Raw genomic sequence first — 17,174 nt, forward strand, 5'->3', positions numbered from 1 at the left:
ATTCGCCAACTCCCCCGACCAAGCTCGGAGTACCTCTAGACATTCGTTGACCCGCTCCAACCAAGCTCGGGGCGCTCCACCGAGCATGCCTCAGAATCCAAGAAGCTGAGCTATTCCCTGCACCTGCCAAGCCGACTTCGTCAAACGCATGGCGCGACTACTTAACGAGCTCGGCCTCATCAATGACCGCACCCATGTGTGGGCCTACGCCCACCTACATGACCGTACTTCACAACACTACCGTGTCACATCTCCATAACCAGCCTTCAGCAGTCAGATGGCACTTTGACTACTCTGGTCATACTCTGCTGTGACTGTCAACACCCTACCGTTCTCAAGAATGAGCAGTAATGCACGCCACTAGCCAGCTTAAGCTGCGCGCCATCCGGCTCAGAGCCACGCCCCCTCATGATGAGGGCTGATAGTGCCTCTACCGCATGGGCCACTCCACCGAAACTATAAATAGCTCGCTCAGGTAACTTCTAAGGAACTTTTTTTGGTTAGACCAAATTTCTTCCACTCTAACTTGATCGTCGGAGGGCCCTCACCGGAAACACCGTTGAGGCTTTGTGCAGGTCTGCGGCCGTCGTGCAGGAGGTGGCTCCCGTCTTCTCCTTTCAACCACCGGCGGCTCCCTCGACTCCACCAGTATGGTCACTCTTAGGCCAAATTTGAACCACAACAACACCCATTTGCAGCCAATTGCCATTACCCCTTCAGGTAAATCGACGAGATCCCAGACTTTATTACTAGCCATAGATTTTAACTCATCCTTCATGGCATCTAACAAGAGTGTGGAGTGTTCTCCATTCATGGCTTGTGAAAACGTAATGGGATCTTTTTTACGTCTGACATCAAAATCAGACTCTATGAGGTATACTATGTAATCATCAAGAATAACAAGTTTTCTTAATCTTAAGGACCTTCTTAAAGTCACATCTTCACCACTTTGAGATGACTCAATTGGCTCGGACTGTAATGGCTGATTTATATCAGGTTGAACCCCTTGTTAATGAACAGGTTGTACTAAATTGGGTTGTACCTCATGATCATTAGATCCATTTTCTCTTATTACAACCAAAGGATGTCCATTAGGAGGTAGTACAACTTGTTCTCGTGTATCCTCAAGTTCAATCCTGCGAGGATAAACACTTCCACTAGGTTCAACATCCTCAAGAAACCTTGCATTCATTGATGCAACAATTCTAGGGCTGTGTGAGGGACAATAAAATCTGTATCCTTTAGAGTTTACTGGATAGCTAATAAAAAAACACTAGTTGTCCTTGAATCTAGTTTCTGTATGTGAGGATTGTAAATCCGCACTTCAACTAGACAATCCCATACATGTACATGACTTACACTAGGTTTCCATCCTTTCCATTGTTCAAAGGTATCTTGGACACAGCCTTGAATGGGACCCTACACACTGCGGTTTATAAAGCTTCACTCCATAAGGACAAGGGCAGACTAAAATTACTAATCATGCTCCTTACCATATCCGTAAGCATCTGATTTCTTCTTTCTGCAACGCCATTTTGTTGTGGCATGCCGGGCATAGTGTATTGTGTAATTATGCCTTCACCTTCAAGAAACTTTGCAAATGGATCCATTATTTGTCCTTTTTCTGTGTACCTACTGTAGCACTCCCCACTTCTATCAAATATTACGATCTTGATTTTCTTTTCACTTTGATTCTCTGCTTCTGCCTTATAGGTCTTGAAAGCATCTAATGCTTCAACCTTTTCATTCAGAAGATAGAGATACATATATCTTGAATGGTCAATGAAATAAAATACCTCTGACCATTCCAACAGAGAGTAGAAAAAGGTCCACAGATATCTGTGTGCACAATCTCAAGAATTTTTGAGCTCCTTCTAGAATCTTTAGATGATTTGTTGGTTTGCTTTCCTTTTATGAAGTTCACACGACCTTTGAAGCCAGTGAAATCGAGTGTTTGCAAGACTCCTTCTTTCACTAACCTCTTTATCCTCTCCATAAAAATATGTCCCATTTATGCCATAACATATAGAAATTTTTTATCTATAAGGTTCCTTTTATTACCAACTGCATGCATAGACAAATAATTCTGCTCAAAATAGGGATCTAAATCAATTTTGAATAAATTATCAACCATAGTACCAAAACCAATAGAAATTTTATTTTTCAAAAGTGCCATTTCATTTTCAAAAAGAAAACAATATCCTTTTACAACCAGTCTGGAAATAGAAACTAAATTCCTACTAAAATCTAGAATATAAAAGACATTAAATAAATTTAAAGCATATACTGATTGCAGAATTATTCTCAAAATCCCAACTGCCACAACTCGTGAGGATCCTTTATTTCTTGAGTAGACCCATTGTTCACGTGTTCTTGGCTTCTTTCTATTGAGAAATCCCTGCATAGTATTTACAATGTGGATTGAAGAACCGGAGTCAACCCACCAGGAATTCTTAAGAGCATTAGTAAAAAAAGATTCATGACACACAAAAGAAGCAGATTACTTTATTGCCATCAAATTTTGATAGCACTTTATGCTCCCTCTTTGTATGTAGGCCATTTATGCTTTTCTTAATTTTTTCTTTATCATGAACGACCATGTGAGCACTTTCTGATTGATCATGCTTCATCCTTTCCTCTTCCTGAACACACATGGCCAATAGTTCATTTATAGACCCGTCTTTCTTATGTGTGTTATAAGAGATCTTAAACGGTCCATACTTAGATGGTAAGGAGTTTAGGATGAAGTAAACCAAGAATGGCTCAGATATCTCTATCTTTAAAGACTTAAGTTGTGTAGCTAAGTCTCTTATTTCCATGATGTGCTCACGCATGCCCTTGGAACTATCAAAAACCTGTAAATTTCTTCATCAGGATACTAGGCTTACTAGCCAAAGCTTTATCTGAGCGAACAAATTATTCTTCAACAGCCTTTATAAAGGCTTTGAGTGTGGTACAATCACTGATAGCACCTCTAATCTCCTACTAACTTGAGACTTTATGAGTAGTAGTCCCAAGCGATTACTTCGCTCCCACTTATGGTACTTATCAATAACTTCTTGCATATCTTTATCCATGGGAACGGGTGGTTCGTCTCCACGGAGCGCAAGATCAATGTCTATGTACCCTAAGGTAAATTCAATAGCATCTTTCTAGTCAAAAAAATTGTGACCATCAAGCATTGGAATATATTCAGCACTTTCAAGAAACGATTTTGAACCACCTGTAGTAATCAAAAATAAAATTGCTATGATACAAATCAAAGTAAATTCTAACCTACCTATGGGCAAAGGTTGCAACAAGCATAAATTTACTTTACTTTAGTAATAGGATAAGTACTAACAAATAAAAATTATCCACACCTGTAGATAAGAGGTCAACATTAATGTTAATTTTCTTTTATATTCTAATTAATTCACAAATTTAACAATTTATCTGTGAGGTAAAATTATTAAAATTTATAATTTAATTAAAACATAGATACCAAATCCTTATGAAGTTCAACTAGATGTGATTTTCAAATTTAATTAGGATGTTGTGGCTAATCCAAAAGAAATCTGAAAAAATCACTACAGCATGATATCTAAACTTTAAGGTTCGAGAGAAATTGAACAGACATGAGGTATAAAAATAATTGTTGTGGCTAAGCGGTCATCTCGATGGACATAAGCTGCTGTGTGCCTAAAAGCCAGTTCTTGGATTCAAGTCCCTAGTAGGCGCCCCTTGTCTCTTTTTTTTTTTAATAAATACAGCAATAGATTTTAATAAGAAACAAAACAAGGATGATAATGGGTATTCTACAGATTCAATGAGTATTCTATCAACGTAGATCTTTAATACATATAACTTTTTACAAACAAACAAGCAATTAAAAAATCTATAGAAACTATGAACAGATTTGAAATTTTCATAACTTTTGTAAACATCAAACAGTGACATAGAGGATAGGCTCTGATACCACATGAAAGAAATGTTAGCCATACACTATATATATAAATCCATAGAAACAGTGGAAACGATTTATTTACCTCCTGCCATGATGTCTGACTGATTTCAAATCTGCCCACAAGAAGATAAGGTAGTGAAAGAAAAAGCTTTTTGACTAAGAGAGGGACTTCTAGTATTTTTGCCCTTTTCTGGATTGCGATGTCCAATAGAAATACACAAGCTCTTGTATATATAGGCAAGACTAGTGACCCTTCACTTTCTTGAATAATCCTTACATATTCCATCCATCAAGAAATATAAAATGTTTCTGTACAGAATTAAATATATACTTAAATCCACATTAACTCCATAAAGAAATATTTACCAAATCAATAATAGCCTAATAAGAATTTCTTAAATGGCTAAAATAAAATGTGATAATATAGATCACTTTAAAGAAATTATCTTTATGAAAATAAATAATTTCTTACATATTAAACATCCCAAACTAGTTGGACAATTTTAAGAACAAGTTGTACCTATCTCTAATCCATATCTCCAATCCATCGAACTCTTTTTAAAATTTAAAAATAAGAAAAATCTCTCTTATTTCTCAATCCCTTGAATTATTATTAATATTTTTTAAATGTACATTGCATATATTTGGTTGCTAGTATTCTTTAATATAAGGTGCAAGATTCTGTACCCCATACAATATAAAAAAGTTAGGAAAATCAGTAATATTTTCCGTAAATTGAACTTAAATGGTTATTTTCCTCTCCCATCATATAAGTTCTTTCCTTTTTATTTTCTAATGATTTCTCCCAACAGTTTTAATGTTGACATAGCTCCCTGTTGAATAAAATCGAGAAATCACTTGCATGATTATTTGAGATATTGGAAAAAAATAAATATTATTATTATGCCTTTAAATCTTAAAATAAAATATTATGCCTCTAAATCCTAAAATAGAAACAAATAAGATATTGGAGTAATAAATTAAGCCACAAGCATATCAATATCTAATATGAGGTGGCTGGTTACCCTTTTTATTTTTGAGTTGTTCATATATTCTTATGTGAATAGTTTTTTACTTAATTAATTTTCTCCTAGAATATAATATTGGTACTTCCCTTCTTTCGAAATATCTTTGGGTTGCATGCATTAATTTCATTTTTTAAAAAAACTTGAACATGATTATATTAGGGATTATAGTATTTGCTGAATTTTCTTGTTTGGAATGATTCAGTGGTAAGGTATTTAAATTCTGGAACACACTAATTAACGAATATGCCTACCATTTTTTTACAATTAATTCATTGGCTATATTTTTATTATTGTTTTACTAGCTATAACTTCTATTATTATTCACTTTCTTTAATTATCTTGCTAGTATAATCTGTCAGCTCTATGTTTTTCTTTTTTTTTCACTATTTAACAAACCTTGAAAAACCCAACATGAGAATTTCTACTATTTCTTTACTAGAAGGAACAAGACTTTGAGAGAAGGTGGCATAAATCACAGAGTTTTGCGATGGGCCCAATGAATGGAGATATAGTAAATGGAGGTTGTGAATTGGCAAGCTTACACCAACCAAAATTCAATGCATAGTTTGCTAATCTGATTTTTCTAAATATTGTTAATTATTTTTGATTTTTTTGATTTTTTATTTTTAGTCAATCACAATGCTAGTGGTGGATCTAGTGAATGAATATATAGCAAATGAAGGTTTATCATATTATAGGAACTGTGCAACCTCTTCTTGTAGTGCAACTAGTTTTGCACAAGGGTAGACAATGGCTGGCCCATTCAAAGGAACAAGCTCTTAATCATTACAAGTTGAAGTGGAAATTGGCTCAAACATTGGAGACTGACCTGATGATGCCACCACCAACGGGTTCATTTAGAAAACCTGTCCTAGTTGTCAATGATATTGAAGTTCGAAATTAAACTCCTTGTAACTTGGCCTAGACTATTTGAACCATTTTTTTTCTTTATATGTAAGCATCTCTTATACAAAATTGAACACTAGTTTTGTGGTGTCTATTTCATTCAAGCCCATCAAATTTCAATTTGACCAATTATAGACCAACATATAAATTATAGTCTATAAAAAATTAAAAATAAAATTGAGAGTATATGCAACTCATTTAAAAATATATAAAAGAAAGGAGAAGAAGAGGAGGAGAAGAAGAGGAAGAAATTTGGGAAGGTGAGAGGAAAAGAAGGGAAAAAGGAGGAGGGGAAAAAAAAAGGATGATCAGATGTGACCAAATCTAGATGGGCTTGAAGGAAAAGAGGAGAAGAGGACTTGTCCCAACATAGTTATGTGAGAGGCAAAGAAGGGGAGGAGAAGAGGAATACAGAAGAGGAGGACAAGAAAATACCTACGGCAGCTCGAGATCCTATTCAAAAAGATTGGTCAGAATATATTATTTGAATTTCTTAGCCTTGTATAAGTATCCAAGATCTATCCTATGCATAACCAATGTAGGAATAAACATCTTGCGTAGACCTTTACCCACTCTTCCTGTTTAGGCTCTGGCATCCTTATCAAGCTAAGAATCTAAATTCAATCATAAATACTATGATCGGTTTGTGGTCAATTTAAATGAGCTCGTATTGCAGTATCTTCTATTCCACATGAGCCATAGGTCGGATCCGCTATAAAACTAATTATAAAACCCATTACCTCACCCAAAAAGACTAGCCTGAAGGTATTATCTGAGTTCCTTGTCCCCATACAAGTATTCAAGATCTATTCAGTACATAACTAATGTGGGGCTAAATACATGCTTGTACGAATCTTCACATACTCTCCCATTTTAAGCCTTTACATAGTTTTTCATTTTAAGCCTTTACATACTTTTTTATTTTAAGCCTTCGCATCCTTGCTAGGATAAGGATCCAAATTCATGCAAATTCATTCATGAGTACCACAAATCTAATCACAAATACTACGATCAACTCGTTGTCAGCCAAAATGGATCCGTGTTGCAATATTCTTTAGTCTACATGAGTTATGGATTGGATTTGCTCTAATGCCATTTTGTAACAGCCCAAGACGTCACCCAAAAAGACTAACCAAAATGTATTTTTTTTGGATTTCTTGGCTCTATATAAGCACCCAAAATCTATCTAGTACGTAATTGATGTAGGAGTAAACGCATACTCACACAGGCCTTCACAATACCTAAGTAAAAGAATTCACTGCAGCTTACCATAATCTTCCATAGAGATTATTAAGAAAGCATACCCTCAAAGTGGAAATAAGAGATACATCACAAGGTCCCAATCCAAGAAGTAAAAGGTAAATAAAACTTATTTCTCTTTTAAAAAAAAGTGAGCCATTTTAATGGTTTCCATTTTTTTAATACATTAGATTAGGGTTTCTTTTGGAACAAGAAAAAAACTATTCTGCCAAACACTTTTTTTTCTTCTTGATTTTCGTGTTTTAGCCCGTACAAAATTGAAAAATGCAATGATGCCTCTAAATTTCCCTCAGTTAATAAGCATAAATAGGCTACGAAGACAAAATTAGAGCCATTATTATGTACTATTCTTTTTTGAAATGCCTTTTTTATCTTTTTAAGAATTTGATTTGACCTAGATGCTCAAATGAGCCCTAGGTGGAGACAGAGTGGAAGTAAGTTAAATGACCATTCAAACATAATTTAAATGTTTAATCTAACTTGTTATTTTACTTATATATGTCCATCATGTTGTGTATAATTCACAATTTTATGTTTAAAAGGAGAATAACAAAAAAGCTTATATATGAAGTAGAGGATGAGATCATGACCATCCATCTCCACATGCATCACATGTGCAAAAATTAATTATTCCTAGAGCCGAAGTCTTAGAACTAGTCACATATGGCAACACTAAAGCCTTAATTTTTTCAAGTTTTCCTAACTAGTGTATTTTCAAAATTTAAAAATCAACACAAATTTGCATGAATACCCTTCTTAAAAACTCAAATTTGCGTGAATACTCTCTTAAACTTTATATTTATTTCTGTATCCTCATAAAATACTATTTTTGCACAAATGCCCATAATATAATAGTTCTTCTAACACCATTAATAAAAATCATATTTATTTTAATTAAAAATAAAATTAAATTTTGAAATTACTTTTTTATCCTTCATTGCGATCGCCTTATAAATGTTTCTTATCGCACATCTACCCACTAGGAATATTTTACTCATTTTAATTTGGAACTATTAATTTTTTAATGGCGTTAGATGGTATGGGTACATATGCAAAAACAAGGATAAAATGGGGTAGAATAGTAAAATAAGTATTTTATGAGGGTATATATGTAAATCTTAATTTTGTGAGGGTATTTATGCAAAATTTGATATTTAGGAGGATATTCGTGCAAAAAAAGTCCATTTTTAAAAATTTTTCTAACTAGTGTATTTTCAAAATTTAAAAATCAACACATTTCCACGTGTCAATTATTTCTTTATGTTTTCTTTTTTTGAGTAGATTGCTGTGCTTTTGGTCAAATCTCATTTCCACCGCCCCCCTTATTTTTTTATAATAATATTATGTTAAATAAATGGCATAAGTCTCTCGGGCTTGACGGCCGAGAAGCCTAACCCTAACCCAGAACCCAAAACCTAAAACCTGCACCGTATAAAACTAGGGTTTTTCCGGCCTCTCCTTTTATCCCGCCGTTTTCCTCCGTCTCTCTCTCTCTCTCTCTCTCTCTCTCTCTCTCCCGTTTTAGGTCCTTCTCCTTCGTTCGATCATGGCGGAACAGGTATTATCTCTCTCCCTTTCTCTCCATGGCTTCTCTTTTCTCTTCTGTTTTCTGGCCTGGTTGGTCGAAGCGCTACGGCTCGATCCATAGGCCTCTATAGCGGGTTGATTTCTCACGGAAATGGTTAAACATAAGCAATTGTAGTCTTTTTATAGGGGATTTGTGCATCAAATTTAAGATCTTAGAGGGAATGAAGTGGCTTTCTGAATCGGATATTGGCTCCCCAAGAGTGGGGTAGAAATGGGCTCCAATTCGTCATAAAGGAAGTAGGTCACCTTTAAGATTTCTTGAGTGTGGGGATGCGCCTGGTGTAGCTTTTAGATATAGTTTGGATTGAATAGCCCGTCTCTGAAGTTGTTTTCATTCAGGAAAATAATCCTAGTTCTTGCTTGCATGCGTGTTTAGAAGCTCTTTGTAGTTTTTCATCAAGATTGTTGATTTGGGGCTACGTGCAAAGAATAATTAGCAATCTCAATCTAGACAGTAGATGATATTTGATTGATTCAGTGTAAAGGAGAGGTGATAATACATTTCTGACAAGCATCCAATGTTAGAATTTAACAAAGAAAATGGTACATCTTGGTTGGAAATCTTTGATGTTGAATCTAGACAAGGGAAAGAAACGGATTTTTCAGTTGGTATAAAATTTGAATTTTTGACCATAATAGCTTCTTTAGACCGATGCTTTGAAAGAACGCCACCTATACATATGTCTTAATGTTTTGCTTCATCTTTGAGTATGGAAGATGAATCCCTTTATGAACTAGTATCAGACATTACCAAGGTGGTACTCTCCATTGACTTACTACGTAATAGCTTTTTCAGTTTGCTATTTTTGGGTTGCCTTGACCTCTTGGCTCCTGCCTATCAGTTTTAGATGGTCCCAGCCACTCATCCTACCACCTACAGTCTTTCAAACGTTGGTTTTATCACAATTGATGTATAACTGTTTCCTAGAGGAAATTTTAGCTGATGTAATTTAACAACCTTACTAGCTGAGATGCTCTCCAATATTATATTAAAGTTTATAAATGTAACATCTAAATGTCTAATGCGTTGGCTGTAGTGGCTATGTGGCATGTAACAAAGTTCCCTACTAAAACCTTAAGTCTATTTGCCCCTCACCTTGTTTTTAAATCTATTTGCCCTGAGTACATTATATATTCTATCTTTCTAGAGGTAATGAAGATTTTTATTTTTTTATAGGACATCTCTTTTCTTTTCAATGGTTTAACTTTATCTACTTGCTATAGAGAAGATCATTCTTCTATTTGTTTCATATCTTATTCTTTTCATTTAATGTGTGGGCAAATCCTGCATATGGATCCAAGAAAGTAATTAGGATTTTATAATATTTTCTGATTTTTGATGCTTTGCATTCATGGATTTTAAATGCAGACTGAGAGGGCATTCCTTAAGCAGCCAAAGGTTTTCCTTAGGTAAGAAACCTTTCTTCCCTGTTGCTCACTTTTTACAATTTTATATGTAAACATGTTCCTTTGACAAGTGCTACGGATGTTGCAGCTCGAAGAAACCTAGTAAGGGGAAGAGACCTGGTAAGGGTGGGAACCGCTTCTGGAAGAGTATTGGTCTTGGATTCAAGACTCCTAGGGAAGCTATTGAAGGTCTGACTCCCTAACCTTTCTTATATAAATTTCTCAGTTTACTTGCTGAACTTGCATTTTAGTGAATGCCATTTGCATTTGGGAACTGGTAAGTGCCAAACTCTTTGTTTTATATCTCAGTATAAGATATTTTTCAATTTTTTCTTTTAACTGGAAGATCTCATCTGCAACAAATTTTGATGGTAAAGATACAAAATTGAAGTATAGTCCTGCATAAGGAAATGAAAATGAGGTTTTATACCACAAGGAACAAACTGAGAATGTGCACAGAGTGGTACTTTTGTTTCACCTTTAAGCCTGTCACATATCTCAACCATTATTCTTTCTTTTTTTTTTTAAAAAAAAAGTTTAAGATTCACAAGGTGCTACATCATGGAGAACCTTCTCATATTATTCTTGGTTTAAAGGTTAAGCTAGCATTTTCCTTTTCTCAGTTATCCCAATTACTGTTTATGCTCACAATTTTTCAGTGGTTTGATTATCTTTCTGTTTTGGTTTCTTTTGAAAATCTTTGAAGAGATGAGACAAGTTGATCCAATGGACGTTAATGGACCTTAATGCCAAGTGATGCTTGACTATTTGCCAGTTATTAGTTGTCATCTCCAACCACACCAAGCAAGGATGTTTCTGCATTTGCTTGATACCAATATCATTGCAAAGCAGCATACTACATAAATACAACCTTAGATCAATCCAGATAGGCTACATATGCATCTAGCTGGTCCTTGGATATTAAGTAGCACTTGTTATCTACAGTTAATAAGCAAGATCCTCACCTCTCTATAAACTATAAACGTAACTATCGATTTTTCTATCCTAACATGCATCCACCTTAGCAAGTTTTGTTCTTTTCCTGATAGTGGCCATAACCTTTTCTGTATGGTGATCTGACGTAAACTAGAGAACATATAACTTTAGGTTTTGATCATGTACTATGTAATATCTTATTACACTATAGCATGACACGTGCAATGCATGTGGTTTTAAAAGAAATGATAAAAAAATAAATAATAAATGTGAGCTATGATGGTTTGAACCCTTGACATTATTGTTAAGAACCACATGCTCCGTGCTACCACAACAGGTGAGAGGTGATGCTGGGAAACATATGAATATATAACAGGGTATTTTGGGAACTGAAATTTGGAGACACACAAATGGAGCCACATGAGCAAAGGCATTGCGGGAGTTTCCTTGTAATAGTAGGATAGATAAGGGTAAATATGCGTCTTTTTCATTTTATTTTGTTTTCTTAACATTTTACCTTACGTACAACATCTATCTTTTAGTCATTCAGTATTTATCTGCGGAAGTATGCAGTGATGCAGGACGGCTACAGGGAAGAGAGGAAAGGAAGAAGAATAAGAGAAGTGGAGGAGGAAGGAGTGGAGAAAGAAGAAAAAGAGAAACGAGGCTTTTCATTCAATCATTCATTAACTCTAATCAAGTGCATGGATCGTATATATAGGGTCACAAAATAACAAAAAGACTCCTATAAAGAAAACAATCCCATAAAAGCCCTAAAATGACAATATGCAAACAAGCCTAATCAACATAAAATAAAATAACATAAAATCAAATCAATCTAGCCACAACGAAAGTGGCTGGACTATCCTCCTGCGACGATTGTGGCCCCGCGTAACAGGCGGTTCGGTACTGGTGTCCGCACCAACTTCCCCCGGGTGGGAAGAAGTCAACCTCGATGAACGTGGCTCGGTGTAGCTTTGGTAATACTCCAATAGGTCCGGATCAATATGCTGGAATTCCTCCCGTGTGATCCAAGTCGAATCGGATTCCGGTCGGCCTCTCCAATGAACCAAGAAGCGCTGAATGCTCCCATCACTGGATAAAATGGTTTGCTCGTCTAAAATGGCATCAATGAGTTCTTTTTGTGCTGGTGGGAGAGGCAAAGGAAGTGGAGATCGTATGGAATCAGGGATAGGAGAATCAGCGGGCTCAAGAGAGGGCTCAGCAAAAGGGTCATCAGGGATGAATGGTGGACCCTTGTAAGCAACCAGATCTTCAATATTAAAAGTAGAGCTGATACCAAAATCAGATGGGAGGTCAATAACATATGCATTCGTGCCTACCCGTTGCAATAGCTGAAATGCCCCCGCACTACAAGCATGTAGTTTCTTAACGGTTCCATGCGGAAATCGCTTAGGCCGAATACATACCATAACATAATCCCTTAGTTGGAATATCTTATCTCGCCTATAGGAATCAGTTTGTAGTTTATATTGAGCATATACTTGCATGGATGCGCTTTTGGATTTCTTGATGTAACTCATGAATGTGTTGTGTTGTGCAAATGCATGTGCAGACTCGAAAATCCTAACATATGGTGACATGGGTAAAAGATCTAAAGGTTTTCTAGCTTTGTAACCATGCACGATCTCAAATGGACTCATGCCTATGGACCTATTGGCTGAATTATTGTATGCAAACTGTGCTACAGGAAGAACTGAATCCCAATTACGATTATGTTCGCCCACAAGGCACTGTAAGAGGTTACCAACACTTCGGTTCACTACTTCTGTTTGGTTGTCAGTTTGTGGATGATGAGCAGTGAAAAATTTGAGTTTCGTACCATCTGAGTACGACAAAGTTTTCTAGAAGTAACTCATGAAACATACATCCTGGTCGGACACGATGGTTTTTGGAAGGCAATAGAGTTTGATAATCTCATCAAAGAAGAGTTTGGCCACTTTGGAGGCATCTGAGGTTTTCGAACAAGGGATAAAGTGGGCCATTTTGGAAAAACTGTCCACGACTACAAGAATGGAATCATGTTTCCTGACGATACGGGGAAGACCAAGCACGAAGTACAAACTAATGTCATGCCAAGGACGATCTGGGACCGGTAAAGGGGTATATAGGCCAGTGTTCTATTTTCGGTGTTTGGCTAATTGGCAAGTTCGACATTGGCTAATGATTTTAGCAACGTTCCTTTTTAGGCTAGGCCAGAGGAATTGATGTTCCACCTCTTTGATGGTCTTATCCCGTCCGAAATGCCTGAAAAGCCACCTGCATGAACTTCCCACACCAAGAAATTTCTTACTGATGTCCGTGGGATACAGAGCTTTGCTGCTTTAAACAAATAACCATCTTGAAAATGAAACCTATCGATCGAGGATCCTCGTCCATCAGCGAGGGTTTATAGAGTTTCCCAAAATCAGGGCAACGTAAGTAGTCCTCTATAAGCTGTCAAAGCCCGTAACAATCACAGACATGGTCAAGAGTAGGGTCACTCAATGGCTCAGTGCGTCAGCAACTGTGTTGGAGGCACCTGAGATGTGTTTGAGGACAAAAGTATATTCCTGGAGAAACTTAACCCATTTGGCATGCCTAGAGTTCAGTTTCTTTTGATACCAAAGTTGATGCAGGACGGCTACAGAGGAGAGAGGAAAGGAAGAAGAAGAAAAGTGGAGGAGGAAGGAGGAGAAAGAAGAAGAAGAGAAAGGAGGCTTTTCATTCAATCATTCATTAACCCTAATCAAGTGCATGGACTCATATATATATATAGGGTCATAAAATAACAAAAAGATCCCTACAAAGAAAACAATCCTATAAAAGCCCTAAAATGACAATATGCAAATAAGCCTAATCAACATAAAATAAAATAATATAAAATCAAATCAATCCAGCTACAACGAAAGTGGTTGGACCATCCTCCTGCGACGACCGTGGCCCCGCGTAACAGGCGGTCCGGTACTGGTGTCCGCACCATGCAGTTTCCATTTTTTTGTTATCATGAGAATAAAGGTGTGTTTTTATTTTGTTTTATTGGTTATATAAATCATCGTTGGAGCCTATGGTACCAAATTACCAATCACCTGTTTGGCTTCTAATGAGGAAGCGTTATCTTACCCATGGAGTCATGCTGTTTCTATATGAGTTGTTAGCTTTTCCCTCTACTTGGTTTTCCATATTTTTTATTTTTATTTTTCTATTCATTATATTTCTTAAATAAGGAGCAAGAAAGGTTGGGTAGAGCTACTAGTCTGGCGATGGCATTTTAACAGATGTATGATAAAAGATGAGGTAGAGTTTTCATGTCTGATCTATGTTCTATAGGTTACATGGCAGCTTCAAAAATTAGAAACAGATGCTATATTAGTCCAGAAACATCAGAAATGCTGACTTAGGTGCCTTTTCTGGTCAATAACTTTTTTCTTGGATCTTTGGGCTAGATAGGCCCACAAAAGGATTGCCTACGATCTCCAAGTGTTGACCACTCTTACTATTGTGTAATAAGCTGTGCGGTACACCAATTTATCTTTGCCTATGGAACATCATGCACAATACAGATCCTTAATCTAACATATATATATATATATATATTTTGTGTAGGAACATACATTGACAAGAAATGCCCATTCACTGGCAATGTTTCTATTAGGGGCCGCATTTTAGCTGGCACATGCCATAGTGCCAAGATGAACAGAACTATCATCGTCCGTAGAAATTACCTCCACTATGTGAAGAAGTATCAGAGGTAGGCCAACTTGTGGTGGGTTTGTTGTGTTTTCCCTGCTACTTAGTTCACGGTATTATAATTAAATGACTATTTTGTCTTCCAGGTATGAGAAGAGGCATTCAAATATCGCAGCACATGTATCCCCATGCTTCCGTGTGAAGGAAGGAGACCATGTTATCATTGGCCAGTGCAGGTAAGCCCTATGATCTACCGATCATAATGCTTTTACGGTTTTAAATGAGCTCACTGCATTTACTTTAGTTCAGCTACACTAGTACAGGAATCTATTTTGTTCTACTAATCTGTCATAGGGCTGGTTTAGTGAAAATGTCTATAACATGGCTCTTATAAAGTTCACCTTTACACATATGTCAACTGTTTCGAATGTCATGCAAATAACTTTTTTTGTTCAGGCCATTGTCCAAGACTGTGAGGTTCAATGTTCTAAAAGTCATTCCAGCTGGATCAAAAGGTGGTGGGAAGAAGGCGTTCACCGCAATCTGATGTTTTTAACATTGTGTTCTTACATATTGCAGTTGGATGAAGTAGGTCCAGGTTTGAATTGAGCTCTTTGAATGAATTAAATGCCACTTGAACAGAGTTAGCCCGTTTATTGCTTTTAGAAACTCTCAACTAGTGCTGTTTAAACAGAACTCAACACTTTTCTCTCGCAAAAAAATTATCTTTTTGGATTTCGACTAAATACCAGGTTTACCTATGAAATTACATGGGCAAGCCTTTCTAGGACTGTTGCATGGTTTAAAATGCTGACTGCTTGCAGACTACCAGTACGAGGCAATACTGTTCAATATTGCATGGTGACAGTGTTGGGACATTGTTTGGCCTTGGAGGCCATAGTGAGTGTATCAAATAGCCATGTTGGCCATCCTGCTCAGCTCTCTTATGATCAATTCTGGTTAGGGTTATCATCCTGCTCATCGGTTGTGATATCAACATTGCTCATATGGTATTCTCTTCGAAAGTTTCGTCCATCGTTATTTTTCTTTGGTATTCTATCTCATTATGTTCTGCTGAACATGCCAAAAAAATGTTTTCTGAGAAATTATTTTGTGGTTAATAATCTTGCTGGCATGCTAGATCGGTCAAATTGATCACAAGAACTAGGTTGTTATGGGATGAGGATCATATAGCCTTAATAGAAAGACTTAAGAATTTCTAACAATATGAGAATATTGCAAAGAAAAAATTGATAAGAAAGTAATAACTCTCATGTAGAAAACAACAAAGATTTGATTGCATGAAAGCTTGCTTAGTGGTTTCCAAACAACTATTCTCTAGGGTGGAATGGTTGTTGGAGATAAAAAACTAGACAAAGTTCAGGGTTCTCCTAGTGGTCCGCTCGAGATTATGAAGCTATAGGTTGTTGCTTGTCTTTGCTTTTAAATTGATAACTGCAGAACCAAACCAACTTGGATCTCTCCTATGCCCATGTTTCAATAGCTGATTTCTATTTTGAAACAATTTCAGAGACTTTCACGGGCTAATTGCATGCTAAAAGCATGCTAAAAACTGATGCTTGATGGGTTTCTAGGTATAATATAATCAACATATATTTAAGATGTGGCTTGAATTATAATGTGCCTTATCATTGTAAGGTTGTTACTTTATACCACAAATAAATAAATTATAGGATAAAAAAAATCAATCTTCTCAAGTCTTTTTTCGCTTGCATTAAGTTAATGGGTTAGGTTTTATCAAAAAAAAAAGCCTTAATGGTTTAGGTTCATTATGCTAGGCAAGGGGCCATGAGGAGGTATTAACTTCATTTAGAGAAACGCTCATATATACTTGCTTCCTCGTTTTAAGTTGTACCAGTTGGGTCCGCTAGAGGAAACAAGAATGAAACGAGGAGAATGGCGTAGGGTTCTTAAAACTAACCAAAAGAAAACTCATATATTGGCAGGATAATTAGAATGGCATGGCTTCCAAGTTCTTAAAAAAATGAGCTAGAACAACATTCACATATCGCTAAAAACAATTTCCTCTTGCCGACTCCGATGGATCCCATATTAAACTGATAAGATTAGATACTGCACTTGATCTTAGCCAGAAGGCTTCGAAAGGTATGCCCAAGATATTCTTCTTTCTGCTGAATTTATGTGACATGCTAATATTAAGACAGAGTCGCAAGCTTGATGTGATCCAAGAAGATTATCAAATATGGTGCGGATCATTTTGGACACTACGGACTCAAAATAAGATTCACCATATTGGAAAATTGAAACCCATGCTAAATTTCGAAGGCTATAACTTGTCCAGACGATGCCCGATTGAGGTGCTCTTTTTTTTTTTGCCGAGCCCTATGACATTGCTCCACCTCTTAAGGGTGTGGTGTATCAAGCAATCAAGA

General features: G+C 36.3%; 1 protein-coding gene and 1 non-coding gene across 2 annotated transcripts; one reads left to right on the top strand and one right to left on the bottom strand.

Annotated features, from left to right (window-relative positions):
- Positions 1–8,522: 8,522 nt before the first annotated feature.
- On the top strand, positions 8,523–15,508 carry LOC103714972 (40S ribosomal protein S11-like). Its single transcript, XM_039132573.1, has 6 exons — positions 8,523–8,698; positions 10,097–10,137; positions 10,223–10,323; positions 14,677–14,821; positions 14,907–14,996; positions 15,217–15,508. Exons 1-6 carry the CDS (start codon positions 8,687–8,689, stop codon positions 15,305–15,307), a joined length of 480 nt encoding a protein of 159 aa, XP_038988501.1. The 5' UTR covers positions 8,523–8,686; the 3' UTR covers positions 15,308–15,508.
- A 1,178-nt stretch (positions 15,509–16,686) lies between these two features.
- LOC113463249 lies at positions 16,687–16,891 on the bottom strand. Its single transcript, XR_003387154.1, has one exon. It is a non-coding gene; the product is annotated as a U2 spliceosomal RNA (small nuclear RNA).
- Between the last annotated feature and the right edge of the window lie 283 nt (positions 16,892–17,174).

This window comes from Phoenix dactylifera, chromosome 12, assembly GCF_009389715.1.
Source record: "Phoenix dactylifera cultivar Barhee BC4 chromosome 12, palm_55x_up_171113_PBpolish2nd_filt_p, whole genome shotgun sequence".
Taxonomy (NCBI): Eukaryota; Viridiplantae; Streptophyta; class Magnoliopsida; order Arecales; family Arecaceae; genus Phoenix; species Phoenix dactylifera.